An 18,687-nucleotide genomic window follows, 5' to 3' on the forward strand; every position below is an offset into this window, starting at 1 on the left:
GGGCAGGCAGGAGCCGCCCCGCCCCCCCCGCTGGACCCAGACCCGGGGGCCGGGCAGGCAGGAGCCGCGCCCCCCCCGGCCGGCCCCGGCCAGGAACCGCGCCGCCCCGGCCGGCCCCGGCCAGGAACCGCGCCGCCCCGGCCGGACCCGGGGGCCGGACCCGGGCGCAGGAGCCGTGCTGCCCGGCCGAGGTCACAGCTGGACCCTGGGGGCAGGAGCCCAGCCGCCCGACCCCAGAGTCTCGCTACGACCTCCCGAGCAGCGCGCCGCCTGGAGCCCTCCTCCCGCTGGCTCCCCCGCCCCAGCTCACCTGGTGGAAGCGCTGCTTGCTTCTCAGCCCTCCCAGCTTCCCGCGTGAACAGCTGATTGGCGGGAAGCTGGGGAGGGGGAGGAGAAGCCGGAGGAGCTTCAGCAGAGGAGGCGGAGTGAGGTGAGTTGGGGCTGGGGAAGGGTAGGGAGCTGCTAGAGCTTTAGTTAAATTTAAAAGCCCTTTTGGAACTAGTTGTCCCTCCAGGAACAACCGGTTCTAAAGGGGGCTTCTAAATTTAACAACCGGTTCGCGCGATCCAGTGCGAACCGGCTGCAGCTCACCACTGCTGCTACATTACCCAATAACCACGCTGCTGCCAGCCCGTTAGTAGTTAATAGCTGAAGGTTTATTCATAGAGAAGAGAAGACGACGAGCGTTACACATGGTTAATAGCTCATATGCCTACAACAATGGCGTGTTCTTGGATCAGGCCTGTAGCAGGGATGGACTAGACGGCTGGCTTGTAAAGTCTTGTAGCCAACTTCCAAAAGACTGGATGGGCCTCAGTCCCCAGTTCAAATGACCCTTGTAGCTGTAAATCCACAGTCCGGAGAATCAGAGCAGGACACGAAGCCCAATTGCAGATGTCTCAGGGTCTTTTATGGCCTCTGCCAGGTGCTGGGAATTTTACGGTCCCAAACACAGCCCACAGGCACAGTCTGTGGAAAATTACCGGCCCAAGATGGAGTCCAGGGTCACATGAGCACGTCACATGAGTCTCATCGGCAGCCATTGCCCGGATTCTGGCTGGGGCACCCGCAGGAAGGCTCACTCACCAGCTCCCTCTAGGGTTAGGGGCGTTTCCTTTAACGGGCCATCGAACTCGAACAGTCCAGTCACGGTGTGCTGCCTAGACTGGATGTAACCTGCCTGGGGGTGTTACCTCAGGAACAAACACAGGGGCTGAGGCCTTGTCTGTACGCACATTTGACAGCGCTCTAACTTGCTGGCTCAGGGGTGAGAAATATCACTCCCCTGAGCACAGCAACTCTGAGTGTTTTAAAGCGCTAGTGTAGACAGGCTCCCGGAGCTCGGAGCGACTCCCCTCGCAGCAGTGGGTTACCAGAAGCGCTGGGAGAGCTGTCTCACGCACAACCACACTCGTGCACTCGCACATCAACGTGCTGCCGCGGGAGTGCTCAGGGGGCAGCGCTTTGAAGTCTCTCGTGTAGCCGTAGCCTGAGTCGACACTTAGCAGCTTAAAGCGCCTTAACGGGACAGTGTGGCCGCGCTCTCTGTAAACCACCTCCACGAGGGGCACAGGAACGCAGTTCCCAGCACTGGAGCCTGTCTACACTGGCACTTCACAGCGCTCAGACTTGCTGCACTGGCGGGGGGGGGGGTGAGTTTTCACACCCCTGGGCGAGAAAGTTTCGGCGCAGTAGCTTGCCAGTGTAGCTGATACGGGGTACAGTCAATATTGATAACTTCACATACAAAACTGATACAGGCATCTGTAGCCCAAGGGCCAGTGCGCTTCAACAGCAGCCCTGGGAACGACAAGTTGAGGACGACAAACTGCAGCATGCTGGGAGAACGGCCTGGTTCCTGCCGGGAGGTACCCGCTGCTCTCCCCACCCGGGGTCTCTGCACTGACTGGGCTGGGAGCACGGAGCAGGCTGGCAGAGGAGGCTGCTGGACTGTGAGCCTGTTCTATGTTCTTTACAGAATAAAGCCTGTACCTGGTGGTTTGTCTGAGTGGGTCTGGTCTGAGGTGAACACACTGACACACAACGCAGAGCACACACAGGAGGCTCAGGCCCAGTCCCCTAAAGTTGTGTAAAGGGTCACAAACAGGCTTCCCTGATCTCGAACCACCTCATTCTGGGCCGGTGAACGGGGGCGGGGGGCTACACACATAAGCAGGATAGCCACACTTAGCAATTCACAACTTTCCCAGTGACGCCGGACATGACGTGCTTGGTACAAGTTCTCTTGCAGTCAGGGCTGGCTCCAGGGGTTTTGCTGCCCCAAGCAGCCCAAAAAAAAAAAAAAGCCGCGATCGCGATCTGCGGCAATTCAACGGGAGGTCCTTCGCTCCAAGCAGGAGTGAGGGACCCTCCGCCGAATTGCCGACGAATACCTGAAAGTGCTGCCCCACTCCGGAGTTGCTGCCCCAAGCACCTGCTTGATAAGCTGGTGCCTGGAGCCGGCCCTGCTTGCAGTTGTAGCACAGTGGCAACACCAGTGCTGTGCACGGTCACACGTCGATCACACAGCATCACAAGGGGTCAGTTTGTTCTCTCCTCTCCGAGTGGTTTGCAGCTGGCTCTGTCTCCCCAGCACCGGCCGTGGCGTGAGTGCAGGACAGTCAAAAAACGGACGTGTCTCCATCGAGAGGGGGGCCACCTGGAGGGAGGAACAGAACGGGAATGAAGCCCCTGCCTGGGGACCCTGTGAACACCCCAGACTCAGCCCCACTAGCTAAACTCCCCACCCTGCCCAGGCCCTGCCATCCACAGAACAGAGCCTGCTGGAGACGGGGAGAAGCCACCCCATGGCGTCACCCAGGTGGGTGCCGGGTTCTGGGGGGCCCGGAGCTCGCTGCCTGCCCCTGTAATCCCGGGACACACCGAGCTCAGACCTGGCTGTAACTGCCCCAGGCTGGGTATTGGGGAACCAGCCCCCCCGTTCCTGAGCTGTTCGTTAGCTCTTCCCTCCCCAGGCCAGAGAACCAGGCTGCCAGTGTGGTCAGGTACTGGCCCCCCAAGCGCTGATGGTGAGGGGTGTGGAGAGCGGAGATATGTCCCACGCTGGCTGGTAAAGGGGAGAGTTTAACGTGTCTCTCCAGAGAACTGACTCCGGCACCGCTGGGAAAGGGGGCGGGTGGGGACTGTGGAAGCAGGGAAAGAATTAACAAGGATTTGAAGGGGATCTTAATGCATGTCAGTCAGTTAGCAAGAGTTAGCCCAGCTGTAACCCTAATGACGTGAGACTTCTAGAAGCAAGGATAGTGTGAGACATAGGGAAAGAACTGTGTACAAAGTTATTACGACCTTGTAACTGATAACCAAATATGCAGGCTGGCGTCTTTTAGGAGTGAGACAAATAAGATAGCAGAATGGCTTATGTATAAACAAAATGTAGTTGTTGCTCTCTATTGTCTGTATTATTGCTATTTATTGTCTGTAAAAGGTATAAAGGCTTGCTGTAATTGTTTACCAGTTGAGAGACCTGTCCGGGACTGGGGCGACCCTGTGTCCTATGGCACTCTCTCCCTCCATTGTAATTACTGGAGAAATAATAAAGTATTTGATTTTGCTGCACCCAAACGAAAAAGCGAGAACTGAGTTTTTCTCCGACAATTTGGGGGCTCGTCTGGGATGGCAACGCCCACGGACCCACAGACGGCTACTACGGATCATTCCCCTTCGAACCCCATGGCACCACATGAGAGGTATGAGACCTTTTGAAATCTCTATTGGGGTATCGGAGGAGGACTGTCCGTGAGGACGTCTGTCTCTGTTGGGCTCACGCCATCTGTACTTATTGACTGTGCAGCAGGATCAGATGCAGAGTGGTATTGGGGAAAGGCCCCAACAAGGTTAGTTTATAGCAGTACTGGGAACTGCTGAGTTGGCCAAGGTAAATGCATAAGGTAAATGCATAAGGTAAATGCATTAGAATGCACCGGTGCTGAGGGGTTTTTACCGCCTCAAGAGGGGTTGTCATACCGCCTCATGGTATTGGTCCGGACCAGGTAAAGATGCATCGTGGTAAAAAAAAAAAAAAAAAAAAAAACAGAGGTAAAGAAGAAAAAGAGGAAAAAAAGGAAAAAGAGGCCTTGGTGTGTGTGTGTGTGTACACCAGTGTGAGTGCTGTTACCGGAAGACGCCCAGAGTACCCTGTGAAGTGAAGGCTAGTGATCAGGACTACTCTAACGCAAGCCTGGTAACTAGTGGATCTTTAGGAGATCCGACCCACAGTGGGCTGACTCGGCCTGGCATCGTCCGGCGAGGAAGCTTCCTGGGTCTAGGAGTGTGTGAACCCATCTTCCCTCCCCCCCTTCCTTTCCGTGTGGGCTACTGACAGTCTGATCATCTCACTGGATGCTATCAGAGTAAGCGGTGCCATCTCCAAGAGACTAGCCGACTCTTTTTGCTGAAGGGAGGTGTAGGAGTGTCATGGTCATCCTCGTTAGTCTCTCCTGTGTGAGTGCCCTGTAGGGAGAGATCCTTAGTTTCTGAGCCGCTAGTGCGGACAGGGCCCCCTCTCTGTGTGTGTAAGTGGAAAATGGGTAAGGGACAGTCTAAACATTCCACCTCATCCCCTAAGGGTACCCCAGCATAGTACATGTACGTACATTATGGTCCTAAAACCTGCAGGTATTTAGAGAATTGGAATCTTCACACTTGTGAAAATCCATCTAAACAGTGCCCATTAGAAGGTACCTTCAATCTAGATATGATCATATATCTCAGAGGAGCTTTTAATCACCAAAGAAAAGCCTCTGACACAGTGTGAGCAATTTGTCTAGGAATGGGTTAATTTGAAATTCAGCTTGTCCCAGAGATAAAGGGAAAGTTGCTCTACGTTCAAGGTCAAGAACCAGCACAGACTATGCTAAGTGCAAAGAAAAACTGCTTTCAGCCCCAGCTGGTTGTGGAAAAATAGAGACACAGGCAAACCAAAGGCAATACAAGTTACAGAATTGAAATTACATTTGCAAAGCTTAACTTTCCAGTGAGATCCAGCAGTGTGCTTCTGCGACCCTGTAGCTGGTGTGGCTTGGAAATTCCTGGAAAAGCCACAGGCAGCTAACCTGATGGTGGCCCGTACGGGGAATCTCTGAAAGAGACACCGCAGGAGACTCCAGGGTGTAAAAGAACAGCCATCCCAAGAGCAGAAGTATGTTGGAAATTCTGAACACGCTGTATACAGGATAATCTCCCGTCCACCTATTCCCCCTTCTCTGACCGTTATACACAGACGTGGCCAGTCTGGCCATGTGTGAGTATTAAGGTGGCTTAAGGCTTGGAGCATTCATATTTTTCCTGAGTGATGTGGGAGCATTCCCAACACTCTCCATTGTTGTTTTATTATTTTTAATGAAGCTTTAAAATTTGATTATATGGTGTGTTTTCTCTATCCTCCCCCACCGTCCTGCAGTGTCAGTCTGATCACCTGACATGAGGGATAAATTGGTAACAGGAATTTGTCACAGTTTGGTGAGCGATTGAGAATGTGGGAGCCCTGCAGAATTTACACCATCTATCTGTTTTACCCTTGTTCTTTTATGTTTGCTTTGTTTGGTATTGTTGGTGTTATATGTTAAGAATTGCATGATTAATGGTGAGCCCTAATAGAATAAGGAAACACTATCTGGTTTTGTTCTGTTTTGTTTAACCGGTTACTGTTGTTTTTCTGCTCTGTTCATTTGGGCGTTAGGTGTGTGGGCGGAACTGAACTTCTCGTTCCTAATTCCTCAGGGTGGAAGCCATGTGTGTGATGAAGCTCTGAGGTTGTATTGAGATCCTTCTGTCCCGCCCCCTGTAGCGGACAATGTAATAGAAGTAGAAAAATCTGGCTTAGACTGTAATTCTCTCTGCTTTCTGTGTAATTTTCTTTTCTGTTTAAGTGTCAGCAGACATGGGTGGGTCTCTGGGTAGACCCCCTAAAGGGGTTTGGATTATGTGTTAAGTAAATGGCCTTTACCCAATGGCCATGTATTTTTGCCCAGGTGGCAAGCCTTACTAGGGAGGACTTGGGTAGTCTTGTAAGTAGAAATGTTTTAGGGAAAAGACCAGAAGGGTGGGGGCTAGTTGAGAAGCCCACCCTCCTAGCGAAACTGGTAGTGGAACAAGCTAGTGCCCATGGAAGGGACGGTTCCGCGAGAAAAACAGGATCGGGCCCAGGCGGGCAGGCAACAGACAGAGAGATTGGAGAACAGGTTGGAAACTTTTGAACGTGTAGTGGAAGGAAAGAGTAAGTGAGTATAAGCATGGGGATTTCAAATACTCAGGAGGATATTTGGAATGGTGATTTGAATTGGTAAGTGGCTGTTGAAAGACAAAGCAAGTGATTTACAGGACAGTGAAAAGTTGACTCTGTAGTTGCTGGAAGGAACAGCAGTTGAACTTTGTAAAAATGCTAAAGAGAAAAGTTTTTGGTGTCTTTGACATGTTTGTAAATAAATTCAGGCAAAGAAATTATTAGATTGCAATCATTTGGCTATGAACAATTTTGTTAAATTAGTTAAAGAATGTATACAGTGCTATGTAATTAATATTGTATTAGGCTCTAAGGGCACTATAAGTGGTGATGTTTTCTTTCAGTGTTTCAAAGCAAAAGTTAAAAGTAAAAAGCAAGCCAGAAAGCATCTGTGTTAATGCAAATTATCTAACTGATAAGGAAGAAGCCGCTGTAACCTGGGCTGCCTATAAAACACATACAAGAAAATATGGGGTAATTCCCCTGTTTTGCCTAAAATCAACAAGAGTATTTGTATATTTTAAGTAATTGACTGCCCAGAAGGGATAGACCTCTGTTTTTGTCTTTCAGATAATAAAAGAAAACTAATGCCAGCTGAACAGCATTCAACGTACCATGCGTTTACTGACAGAGTAAAAATTATGTTTTGTGTTCTATGTTCTGTCTTGTGGTGTTTGTCTCGTGGCCAGAATTGTTGTGTTTAATATTTTCATGGGATGGTCTGATTTAAACTCTTGCGGAAGTGTTGGATTGAAATGTGGATACTTGTTTTGTTCGACTTAGAATACAAAGTGTTTGGATACATCAGAAAAATGTGATCTACTAAAGCAGGGGTCTCAAACATGCGGCCCGCGGGCCGCATGCGGCCCGCGGAGCTCTTCCCTGCGGCCCGCGGAGCTCCCCAGGGCCGCCCAGAGGGGGGGGCAATTTGCCCCGGGCCCCCAAGAGAAAAGCGGAGGCTCCCGCCTCCGCCCCTCTCCTGGAGCTCCGTCCGAGCGCCTGAGCCGGCCCCGGCGGCTCCCGCTTCTCCCCCCCCCCACCCGAGCGCGTCTCCGGCCGAGCCGGCCCCGGCGGCTCCCGCTTCCCCCCCCCCCCCCCCCGCGCGCGTCTCCGTCCGAGCCGCCCCCGGCGGCTCCCGCTTCTCCCCCCCCCCACCCGAGCGCGTCTCCGTCCGAGCCGCCCCCGGCGGCTCCCGCTTCGCCCCCCCCCCGACCCGAGCGCGTCTCCGTCCGAGCCGCCCCCGGCGGCTCCCGCTTCTCCCCCCCCCCGCGAGCGCGTCTCCGTCCGAGCCGGCCCCGGCGGCTCCCGCTTCTCCCCCCCCCCTTACCCGAGCGCGTCTCCGTCTGAGCGCCTGAGCCCCGCCCCGATCCGAGCCGCGTGGGGAGGGGGCGGGGCTGGGAGCTCTGGGCTGAGCGCTGCGCTTGGCGTGGAGCTCACAGCCCCGCCCCCTCACCACGCGGCTCTGAGCGGGACGAAGCTCAGGCGCTCGGACGGAGACGCGCTCGGGTAAGGGGGGGGGGGGAAAGCGGGAGCCGCCGGGGCTGGGCCGGGGCCTGGGTGGGAAGCGGGAGCCACCGGGGCCGGGGCCGGGCTGGGGGGTGGGGGAGGGAAGCGGGACCCGCCGGGGCCGGGCCGGGGGAAGGGAAGCGGGATCCGCCGGGGCCGGGCCGGGCCGGGCCGGGGGGGGCGGGTGAAGGGAAGTGAGACCCGCCGGGGCCGGGCCGGGCCGGGGGGTGGGGGAGGGAAGCGAGACCGGCCGGGGCCGGGGTGGGAAGCGGGACCGGCCGGGGTGGGGAAAAGAGGGACCCGCCGCCGCCGCCGAAGCGCAGCCCGGTCTTCGGCGGCGGGGGGCCCCTTCCGTTCCGGGACCCGCCGCCTAAGTGCCCCAAAGACCCGCGGCGGGGACGGCGGGTCCCGGAACGGAAGGGCCCCCCGCCGCCGAAGACCCCGGGCCCCCGGAATCCTCTGGGTGGCCCTGGAGCTCCCCCAGTTACTTCCTGTCACCGCCAAACTCCCCTCACCCCCGCCCCCCTCCCCGAGTTATTTTCTGTGCCTAAGCTCCCCGCGCGCTGCTCCCCAATGTTTGGGGCCGGGTCTCTCCCCTGGCCCCACCTGCCGCCCCCACGCGCCTCCCCCCAGTGTCTACCAGCCCCCACTTGCTGCCCCCTCACCGCCCGGTAGCCTGCCCGGGAGCTCACGCTGACTCCACTCCTCTGCTATGCCGGCTTCCGGCATCACCTGCTGTCTAGCGCCCTAGGGGGGGCTAGCGCCCCCCTGCACTAGGGCCAGGGCAGGCTGCCCTTCCCCTAGTCCTGAGACTCTCCAATGCCCCGAGCCTCTCCAATGCCTCAAACCCCTCACCCTCAGCCCCACAGCCCTCACCCCTGCACCCCCTCCTATCCCCAAACTCCGTCCCAAAGCCTGCATCCCCATCCCCTGCCGCAGCCTGGAGCCTGCACCGAGCACAGAGCCTGCACTCCAGACCCCCTCCCCCACCCAAACTCCCTCCCAGAGCCTTAGGCAGTAAATCTAAGTGCGTGTTTTGTCCTTTGAGTGAGGTGCATTACTGAGTGTATATATTTATTAAAACAGCTTGGAAATGACTTCGTCAAAAAAAAGAACACTCATGGAAGAAAAGAGAGTTTTCCAAGACAAATGGGAGAATTTATATTTTTTCACAGAGGTAAAAGATAAAATTCAATGCCTTATTTGTCAGCAAACGATTGCTGTTCCCAAGGAGTATAACGTGCGTCGGCACTATGACACGATGCACCGTGAAAAATATGATGCATTCACCGGAAAAATCCGAGAGGAAAAAGTTCAGCAACTTAAAGCAGCATTTGCCAAGCAAAGAAATTTATTTTCAGGGATTAACAAGTCTAGCGAAGATTCAGTAAGAGCAAGTTTTGTGATAAGCGAAATGATAGCTAAATCATCGCGACCTTTTACAGAAGGCTTATTCATAAAAGAATGTCTTATGAAGGCCAGTGAAATTTTATGTCCTGATAGGAAGAAAGTTTTTGAAGGCATAAGCTTGTCTGCAAATACAGTTGCCTGCAGGATAACGGATTTAGCTGATAATGTGGAAAAACAATTGATTCAAATGGCAAAAGACTTTGAAGCATTTTCAATTGCTCTTGATGAGAGTACAGATATATCAGATACCGCACAGTGTGCAGTGTTCATTAGAGGTGTGGACTGCAATTTGAATATAACTGAAGAATTGCTAGACTTAATGCCACTGAAGGGTACCACAACGGGACGTGACATATTTCAAGGACTGGAAGAGTGCATTGAAAAAGCTGCGCTGCCATGGAACAAACTCGTATCTTTGGCTACGGACGGTGCGCCATCAATGTGCTCTGAAAACATTGGTGTGGTTGGATTACTGAAGACCAAACTGAACAGCCTCAATATACCAGGAATTAGCTTCACCAGTATACATTGTATTTTGCACCAAGAAGCCCTGTGTAGTAAAAGTCTACAAATGAAAGAAGTTATGGATGTAGTTGTTAAAACTGTTAATTTTATACGTGCACGAGGGCTGAATCACAGACAGTTCACTTCTTTTCTAGCAAGTATGGACAGTGAATATGGGGAACTTCTGTATCACACTCAAGTTAGATGGCTGAGTCGTGGAAATGTTTTGAAGCGTTTTTTTTGCACTTAAAGAGGAGATTGATTCCTTCATGAAAAAGAAAAAACAAGGAGGTTCCACAGCTTGCTGATTCCACTTTTATCTGCAACCTTGCTTTTCTAACAGATGTAACTGATCACCTGAATGCACTGAACTTGAAACTTCAGGGTAGAAAACAGGTGATAACACAGATGTATGACAGTATTAAGTCATTCAAAGTCAAGCTTACTTTATGGGGGAAACAGCTGACTGCTGGCAATTTGGTCCATTTCTCAACTCTGAATTCCTTAGGAAAAGTTGAACCCAAATCCTTGAAAGAATATGCAGAGATCATTTCTAACTTACACCAACAGTTTGATGTGCGGTTTAAAGATTTCAAGGCACTTGAACCACATTTTCAACTTTTTTCCACACCATTTGCTGTTGAAATTGACAATGTTGCAGAGGAAATGCAGATGGAGTTAGTGGAGCTTCAGTGTGACACGATTTTGAAGCAGAAGTATACAGATGTTGGAATTCCAGAATTCTACAGGTTTCTTTCACAAGAAAGATTTCCCATGTTATTCTCTGCTTCTGCAAGGATAATGGCAATGTTTGGAAGTACATATATATGTGAACAGTTTTTCTCTTCCATGAAGATTAACAAATCTGTGTTAAGGTCAAGGCTCACTGATGAACATTTGCAAGCAACACTGAGATTGGTTTCGTCTCAGGATATCAAACCTAATATTGATGCTCTGGTTGATGCAAAACGCTGCCAGCTAAGTGGCCAAAAATGAAATGACTGTCAAAATTAGCACTGACGTTTCACATTACAGTTAAAGAAGTTAATAAAAAAGTTAATAAATTGACTTTTAATAGCATACTATATTTTAATACTATACTACTATATTACTCTTCTTTTTTTTTTTTCTGCCTACCTCCAGGCGCTTCCCGCCGCCAAGCCACCAAACAGCTGTTGGTGGCGCTTAGCACTTTCCAGGAGGGAGGGGGGAGGAGCAGGGAGCCGCGCGCTTAGGGGAGGAGGTGGAGAAGAGACAGGGCAGGGGCGGGGTCTCATGGAAGGGGTGGATTGGGGGTGGGGCCAGGGGCAGCAAGGGGGCGTGTCAGTGATGCGGCCCTCGGGCCAATGCATTAGTCCTCATGCGGCCCTCGGGGTCATTTGAGTTTGAGACCCCTGTACTAAAGTCTAATACATTTTCTTGGGTGGGAGAAAGAAACTACATTGGCCAAATCTTTTAATTACAAATTGTTGTTAAAATTTGCATACTGACGGTCTTTGGAAGCAAAGACATGAGAAGTTAACCCACTCCCCATATTGTACGTGGGATCTTCTGGTTACCTCGGATTTCAGAGGGCTGGGGATGGTAGGAAGCTATTGCTGTTGTTAAATGTACCGCTCACAAGACCCCTCATGATGAAGTTACCCGTGGAAATGCTTTGGCAGACTCTGCAGCCAAAGCAGCGGCCCTTTCCGTACCTCAGGCTGAACATACTTGTGTCCTAATTGGGCAGCCTTCACTAGCCTCCCTTGAGGATCTGGCTAAGATCCAGGAGGCTGCATCAAGAACCGAGAAACACTCTTGGAGTGCTGTGGATGCATTTTACATACTGATCATCTTTGGTGTGCGCTGGATGGTCACCTGGTGTCACCGGAGATGTTACTGCCCTATCTTGCTCGCATATACCATGGAATGGCACACGTGAGCAAAGGGGGGATGGTTGCTGCAGTTAACATAGATTGGTGTGCACCGAGTTTCCCTTCTGCAGCACATTCCTACTGTCAACACTGTGTGATTTGTCAACAGCACAACATTGGTAAAGCTGTTAAAGCTAAGCGGGCAGCCCACCCTCCTCCTTGGGGACCTTTTGTAAATATTCAGATTGATTTTATTCAAATGTCTAAATGTTGTGGTTATGAATATGTATTTGTTGTGTATTTGGTTGTCATGGTTTTTGCTGCTATGGCAACTGAGTTTGAGTATTATGGTCTGTAAATAAAATGGAGGTTTTGGTTAGCTGTCTGCTCTCTGGCCTCAAGTGATTGCTTCCTACTCCGGCTGCCCCAAGGATATAACAGTATTAGTTTTAGTTGATGTATTTACCAATTGGGTTGAAGCTTTTCCTTGCAGGAAAGCAGATGCCAGGACTGTTGTGAAACTTCTGCTTAAAGATTTTTATACATGTTTTGGCATCCCTGTGAGTATCAACAGTGATCGTGGAACTCATTTTACTGGACAGATTGTAAAGGAGTTATGTGCAGCTCACTGCCCTCACCACCCACAGTCTGCTGGGACAGTGGAACGCCAGAACCGGATTTTAAAGAATAAACTGGCCAAGATTTGTGCTGAGACAAACTTAAAGTGGCCAGATGCCCTTCCTTTGGCACTGATGAGTATGAGAGCCATTCCCAATCAAAAGACTGGACTCAGCCCTCATGAGATTTTGACAGGATGCCCAATGCGACTACCAGCTGCACCCCCACTAACCCCAGCTCAGATGGACATTCATTTGATGGATAACATAATGCTTAAGTATTGTCAGGCACTAATGAAATGTGTTAAGTCTTTTTATACACAGGTGAAGGCAGCATTACCGAAGGATCCTGTGCAACCTTGCCACTCGTTGGAACCAGGAGACTGGGTCTCCATAAAGATCCATCAACGAAAGACTGCCTTGGCTCCACGCTGGAAAGGCCCTTTCCAAGTCCTGTTGACTACCAACACCGTTGTGAAGTGCCACAGACTGACTGCTTGGACCCAGGATTCTCACTGCAAAAAGACCCCTCCACATCAGGAGAATTTTCCTACTAATGATTAGCCTATTCTTTCTTCTAGTTCTACTGTGCTTCTGGACAGCAGGAAAAAGGACAAGGTGACGTGCTCGTAACCTCTCCCTTGTCCACTGACAGATCTACTGTGCCTTTAAACTTTTCTAGAAAAAGCAAAACCATTACAGGGTGATGTACTGGGTAATCTTCCCTGTAGGATGCTGAACCACGACTGCTTCAGGAAAGAAGAAGAAACACTCACTCCACTGACATTGCCAAAGTCCAGGAATTCCTGACCAGAAAGGACATTGAGAACTGACTCTGGTGAAGAAGCAAAGAATTACACACTGGCAGGAAGAAAAAAAAATTTGTGGGACCCATGTTTGGGAATGTGGTATTGATTGGATTTTGGGGTTTATTCTACAGGCTGCACCCTGTGTTTTGGAGAAATCCTTCAGTATGTATTGCCCTCCCTAATTGGATTTTAAATGACATTGCCCTTATCCAGTTTTCAGATCACTTCTACATACCCAGATTGCTCACAAGGGACTGCCATTAGATTAGCACAACAAAAAGCCTGGGTTATTTCCTCTGGACAAAAAGGGAATTGACCAGATCCCTGTGGGCTGGGGCCAATAATGTAGTAGCCATTTGGGATATTCTTAAAAGCCAGGAACATGATACGAAATTGGGCCAACTAGAAAAGGCCACTAGCCTTATTTTTGAAGCTCAGCTATCTTAAGTACAGGCTGGAGTTGGTGAGTTACATGTCATTTCCGCCCTTAGTTCTATGACCCAGAAGTTACTGACAGAGATGGTATTGAATATCACTGAGGCTGGGAAGGCATTGCAGTGGGATCTAGACCAGACTTGGCCCACTGCCCTTACAGACACATCAGGAACCATCTGATCTATGGTCATGGAAACATACTTGGAAACTTTCTGGATGGAAATGTGGATGTTCACAGTGCTCCTTCCAAGCATTTGGACCAGTTAGGGGGGTGTGGGCTCCCACATACCGAATCCTGCCGGGTCCATGAGGAGGATGCATGTGGGACTGAATTATTTACCGAGTCATCTGGGAAATTAGACCACCTGGTATACCTAACTGATTTATAGACAGTACCCCTAGAATAACTCCTGACATTTTGGATAAGGATAGAGAGTCAATTGACATTTTGGCCGTTAGAACCACCACAGCTCAGTGTATCTATAAACTGAAGCCAGTGGAAGTTGTCACTGTTTATGACAATATTTGCTGAGAGGGTGGAGGTCAAGGAACTACCCTGACGGGACACCCATTTTTTCAAGCTAATGATAGCTGTGTGTATGTTAAAGCCACCACATTGCAAGATATACATATTAATCTTATGTATGATGTCTTGTGCTTTGTAATCAAAATTGTACAACAGCCCCATTATATTATTCCTATGGGAATGTTATTGTTTGTAGTGTTGTTAGTTAGCTTAGGATTATGTTATTGTTGTTGTTGTTGTAAAAAAACGTAATGATAGCAATACCTTTCATGTTCATGCTAATCATGCTTTGTCATTACATCCAATCAAAACCCCTACGGTTGAAACATCTGATGTAGAATCTGAAATCCACAAATTAATGCAAATAGAGATTTGAAAATATTTGTTGTACTAGAAGTACAAAAGGGGGGAGTGTGGAAGTAGGGAAAGAATTAACAAGGATTTGAAGGGGATTTTAATGCATGTCAGTCAGTTAGCAAGAGTTAGCCCAGCTGTAACCCTAATGACGTGAGACTTCTAGAAGCAAGGATAGTGTGAGACATAGGGAAAGAACTGTGTACAAAGTTATTACGACCTTGTAACTGATAACCAAATATGCAGGCTGGCGTCTTTTAGGAGTGAGACAAATAAGATAGCAGAATGGCTTATATATAAACAAAATGTAGTTGTTGCTCTCTATTGTCTGTATTATTGCTAGTTATTGTCTGTAACAAAAGTATAAAGGCTTGCTGTAATTGTTTACCAGTTGAGAGACCTGTCCAGGACTGGGGTGACCCTGTGTCCTATGGCACTCTCTCCCTCCATTGTAATTACTGGAGAAATAATAAAGTATTTGATTTTGCTGCACCCAAACGAAAAAGCGAGAACTGAGTTTTTCTCCGACAGGACAGACAGGGCTGAGCTCACACGAGACGCCCATGTCCCGGCTCTAGTATTAAATCCCACGCACTGAACGAGGAAGCACCAGGCCTGGGCCAGGAATCCCCCAGGGCTCATAATGTGCTTGTAACGGCCGAGCCCAGGGGAACCTGCTGACAGGTGACTCTAGCTCGGCTGTTCACGGTGACGAGGGGATCACCAGCTGCTCCTTAACTGCTGGGGAATCTTTCCCCCCTTGGGGTAATAGGGCCACCTCCCTGCCCTATCGACTGCCCCAGGCTGCTCTGGGCGATGCTGGCACACGCGGTATTTACGGCTGCACAGGGGTTTCATTCTACACCTTTGTTAGGGTTCCTGTGAGGTTTGGCCCCTGAGGTGACTCATGTAAGGTCTGGGCAGGGTCCCTGCAGCCCTTTGAGCTGGGGTAGAATGAACCAGAACAAACAAATCTCTGGCTTGGTGTGAAAAGCTCCCTGACGGAGCAGGGCTGCCGCCGAAGGTGCTGACAATCTCACCGCGCTCTGTGTTGAGCTGCGCACAGACTAGGGACCCGGAGAGCCGTGTGTACGGGGGGGGGGGGCAGGAGCTCACGGGGACAGCGTTGGGGTGTATCAGCAGGGAGGTGAGCGTCCCGTTTGCAGCTTGTCTGTACTGGCAGGGAGGTGAGCGTCCCGTTTGCAGGGTGTCTGTATCGGCAGGGAGGTGAGTGTCCCGTTTGCAGCTTGTCTGTACTGGCAGGGAGGTGAGCGTCCCGTTTGCAGGGTGTCTGTATCGGCAGGGAGGTGAGTGTCCCGTTTGCAGGGTGTCTGTACTGGCAGGGAGGTGAGCATCCCGTTTGCAGCTTGTCTGTATTGGCAGGGAGGTGAGCGTCCCGTTTGCAGTGTGTCCGTATCTGGCCAGGCACGTCCACACAGCAGCCGGGAGGGGTCGGTCCCAGCGGGGACAGACAGACGCGCTGGGGCCTAAAAACAGCCGCGTGAGCTCAGGCCAGTCACCGGAGTACGGCCCTGCCTGGCCCCTGGGGGCGCACTCGGCGCTAGCCTGGCTCCCACCCCCTTGCTGTGGCCACACGGCTATTGTCAGGCAGTAGCTGGAGCAGACTGAGTGCGTGTCTGTCGACCCGGGCTGGGCATGGCGCTTCCCAGCAGCTGGGCACAACCCTGCCAGGCCCCAAGACCCCCGCTGCGAGGTGCGAGTCTGTCACCGTTCCCGGACATGTGTTGTGGGAGCGTCAGGGGACGGCTCAGAGCTGCCCCAGAACTTGGCGCTTCCTGGCTTGCATGGTCCATGCTGGGGGCGGGTGGTGGTGGTGGTGGGGATCATGTGTAACCAGCCTTCCCGTCTTTTAAACAAATGTTAGAGTTCGTATGGACTTTTCTGTGCCTAACGCAGTCACCGAAGGGGGGAAGGGGTGGGTCGGAAGTGGTGCTGTGTGGGCATATGGAAGGTGCGGGAGATGCTGGAGGCAGACAGTGGGGGAGGCTGATGGTGCTGGGAGGGGGCCAGTGTGTCGGTCTTTACCCCCTAACTCCACCCAGTGGTGCCGGCCTTGTGCCGGTGAGGGGAGCCCATCCAGTGCTGTCTCTGGTCCCTACGCCTGCCACAGCCCCTCGGAGCAGACGAGCCCCCAGCACCGGAGCTGGGAGGGAGCGTCTCTGCCCCAGGCCCCCCCACCTGCTGCTGCTCCCCAGGCATGAGCTGGGGCTCATGGCACAGATGTCGCCTCACAATTTCCCGCCCAGTTTTCCAGCCAAGGAGCACCGGGGCGGGGGGGGAGTGAGGCCCTCTTCTGTGAGGGCAGCCTGGCTACTGCTGTATGGAAGCCATGGGAGAGGGTGGCCATCTTTGGTAGGGGCAGCCTCATTTTCATGTGGTCAGCCATCTTTCCTGAGGGCAGCCGGTAGATTCAGTGCCATTGGAACAACAGGGGACAGCAGCCATCTTTACTGTGGGCGGCCTGGCCTGTGGAAAAGGGGCCGTCTCTGCTGAGGTTTGAGTAGTTTCAACCCCAGGAGTTGGCGTCAGTCCCACGGCGCGGTGTGGGGAGCAGCAGCTCTCCCGGGCAAGGGCCAGTTGTGCCCTTAGAGCAAGGACTGGAAATAGCCATTAATCACTTTGCTTAATTACAGCTAAATGTCATCACCTGTCCCTTTGCCGCTAGTTCTCCATGGGGTTTAGTCATGGGAAGGAGACAGACCCAGCTGTTATTAGCAAACGGTGTCAACAAAGGTCAGACACGTTAGGTAAACCCTTCTCAGAGGTGCCGTTCCCATTCCCGAACCGGATCCCAGATTTAGCTGAAATTCCCTAGACAATTCCTGCTTTGCCCTCAGACCCTGGGCTGTGAGTCTGGGGAGGACACACTGTTCTCCTGCGAAATCATGAGGGGGAGTCCCTGCCTTAAGTGGGAAACTGAACCCAGTTTAACCAGAGGGGCTGCTGCACCCGCCCATCAATTCTCTGCAGACCTGACACCCTCTTTCCCCAGCGCTGGGGGAACCTGCAAGCAGCCAACGGGCAAGTCCCCAAACGATCCAGGAACCGCCCCACGCGCTGGGAACCGGCCGGAGGAGGCTCAGCCCAAAGCGACGCTTCCTCTGGACGCTCCAAGTGCCTGAGAGCAGAGACCTCCTCAGCCACAACCACCCCAGCGTCAGCGCGGCGCTGCCCGGCCCCCTCGCTTGTACCTCGCAGCTCCAGCGGCCCAGTGGATTTTCCTTCAGGCTCCTGCAGGGTTTCATGTTCCACAGAACACCGGTACTCTGCCCCGTCGTCCTCGGGCAGCACGGGGGTGAGGCAGAGCTGGGACATCACGAAGTAGGATTTCCTGTCTGGCGCGGCTGTGGGGTCTGGGGTGACAATCTCGTGGGTGTCCGGCTTGTCTAAGCACCTGAACGCCGACTCTCCCCTTCCCCGTCGGTACCAGGTCACGCTCAGCTCCTTGGGGTAGAACCTGGATATGTAGCAGATCAGTGTGACCTGCTTCCCGGGGGCCAGGACCTGCGGCCGGGAGATCTCGCGAAGAACTGGAGCTTGTGGTGGCTCTAGAATGTGTGGAAATCGCACGTCATAGCAACAGCACCTGAGGTCTGACACACGCCCCCCGTCACCATCTGGTCTGACCTGGCTCCGTGTCCCCAGCAGCCTCTGCCAGGCCCTCCCCCCACCCAGCGAGAGCTCCCCTGAGCGACCCCTGTGACACCCACAGCCTCAGGGGTGCTGTGGTTATCCGGGAGAGGGGTCAGGAGTCAGTGTGGGGCCACAACTGCCCTCACGGTGGGGGGTCAGTTGAGCTCACAACCCCTCTGCCTGCAGGCGTTACGCAAACCCACTTCCCTGAACACGCAAACAAGCCAGATTGCTCCAGTCACCAGCGAGCTCAGATGTGGCACCAGATGGTCAGAGGAGCCCAGGGCCACGTTCCCCAGCACTCGGCACCAACATACCGAGCTCTCCTGGGAATCTCGCCACTTACTCTGGTGCCTAAATGGGAGCTGAGCTGAGCAGTTTGGAAAAGGGGCCTTGGAAACTGACCTGCCACGTGCAGCTCCCCAGTGTCTCTCTCCAGGGGGATCTCTAGGGTGACGTGTCCCACCCGGCAGATGAACTTGGCCCCCTGGTCTCTCTGCACCGAGGGGGTGAAGCTGAGTCTCGTCTCCTGCTGGAAGCTTTTCCCGTCCTGTGTGTGGGGAGCTCCGGGCTCGATTCTGTACTCGGCAGAGTTTTCTAGAGGAACCAGGATGTCTCTCTTGCTCTTTTCCTCAAATCGAGCGCTTGTGGTTGATCTCTGCGTTCTGAGCCAGGCCACACTCAGCGCCCCGGGGAAATGTCCCGTCATGCGGCAGCTCAGGGTGATTTCCTTCCCCACTGTCACTGACTCGGGTTTGGAGATTTCTGACATGGC

The 18,687-nt window shown here is 52.4% G+C and overlaps 1 protein-coding gene across 1 annotated transcript; it reads right to left on the reverse strand.

Annotated features, from left to right (window-relative positions):
• Positions 1 to 625: 625 nt before the first annotated feature.
• LOC123368520 (tapasin-like) lies at positions 626 to 18,687 on the reverse strand. The gene is made up of 3 exons (XM_045013372.1): positions 18,318 to 18,687; positions 17,471 to 17,827; positions 626 to 2,659 (listed from the first exon to the last, which is right to left on the reverse strand). The coding sequence occupies exons 1-3, from the start codon at positions 18,682 to 18,684 to the stop codon at positions 2,622 to 2,624; spliced, it is 762 nt and encodes a 253-aa protein (XP_044869307.1). The 5' UTR covers positions 18,685 to 18,687; the 3' UTR covers positions 626 to 2,621.

Source organism: Mauremys mutica, chromosome 4, assembly GCF_020497125.1.
Source record: "Mauremys mutica isolate MM-2020 ecotype Southern chromosome 4, ASM2049712v1, whole genome shotgun sequence".
NCBI lineage: Eukaryota > Metazoa > Chordata > Testudines > Geoemydidae > Mauremys > Mauremys mutica.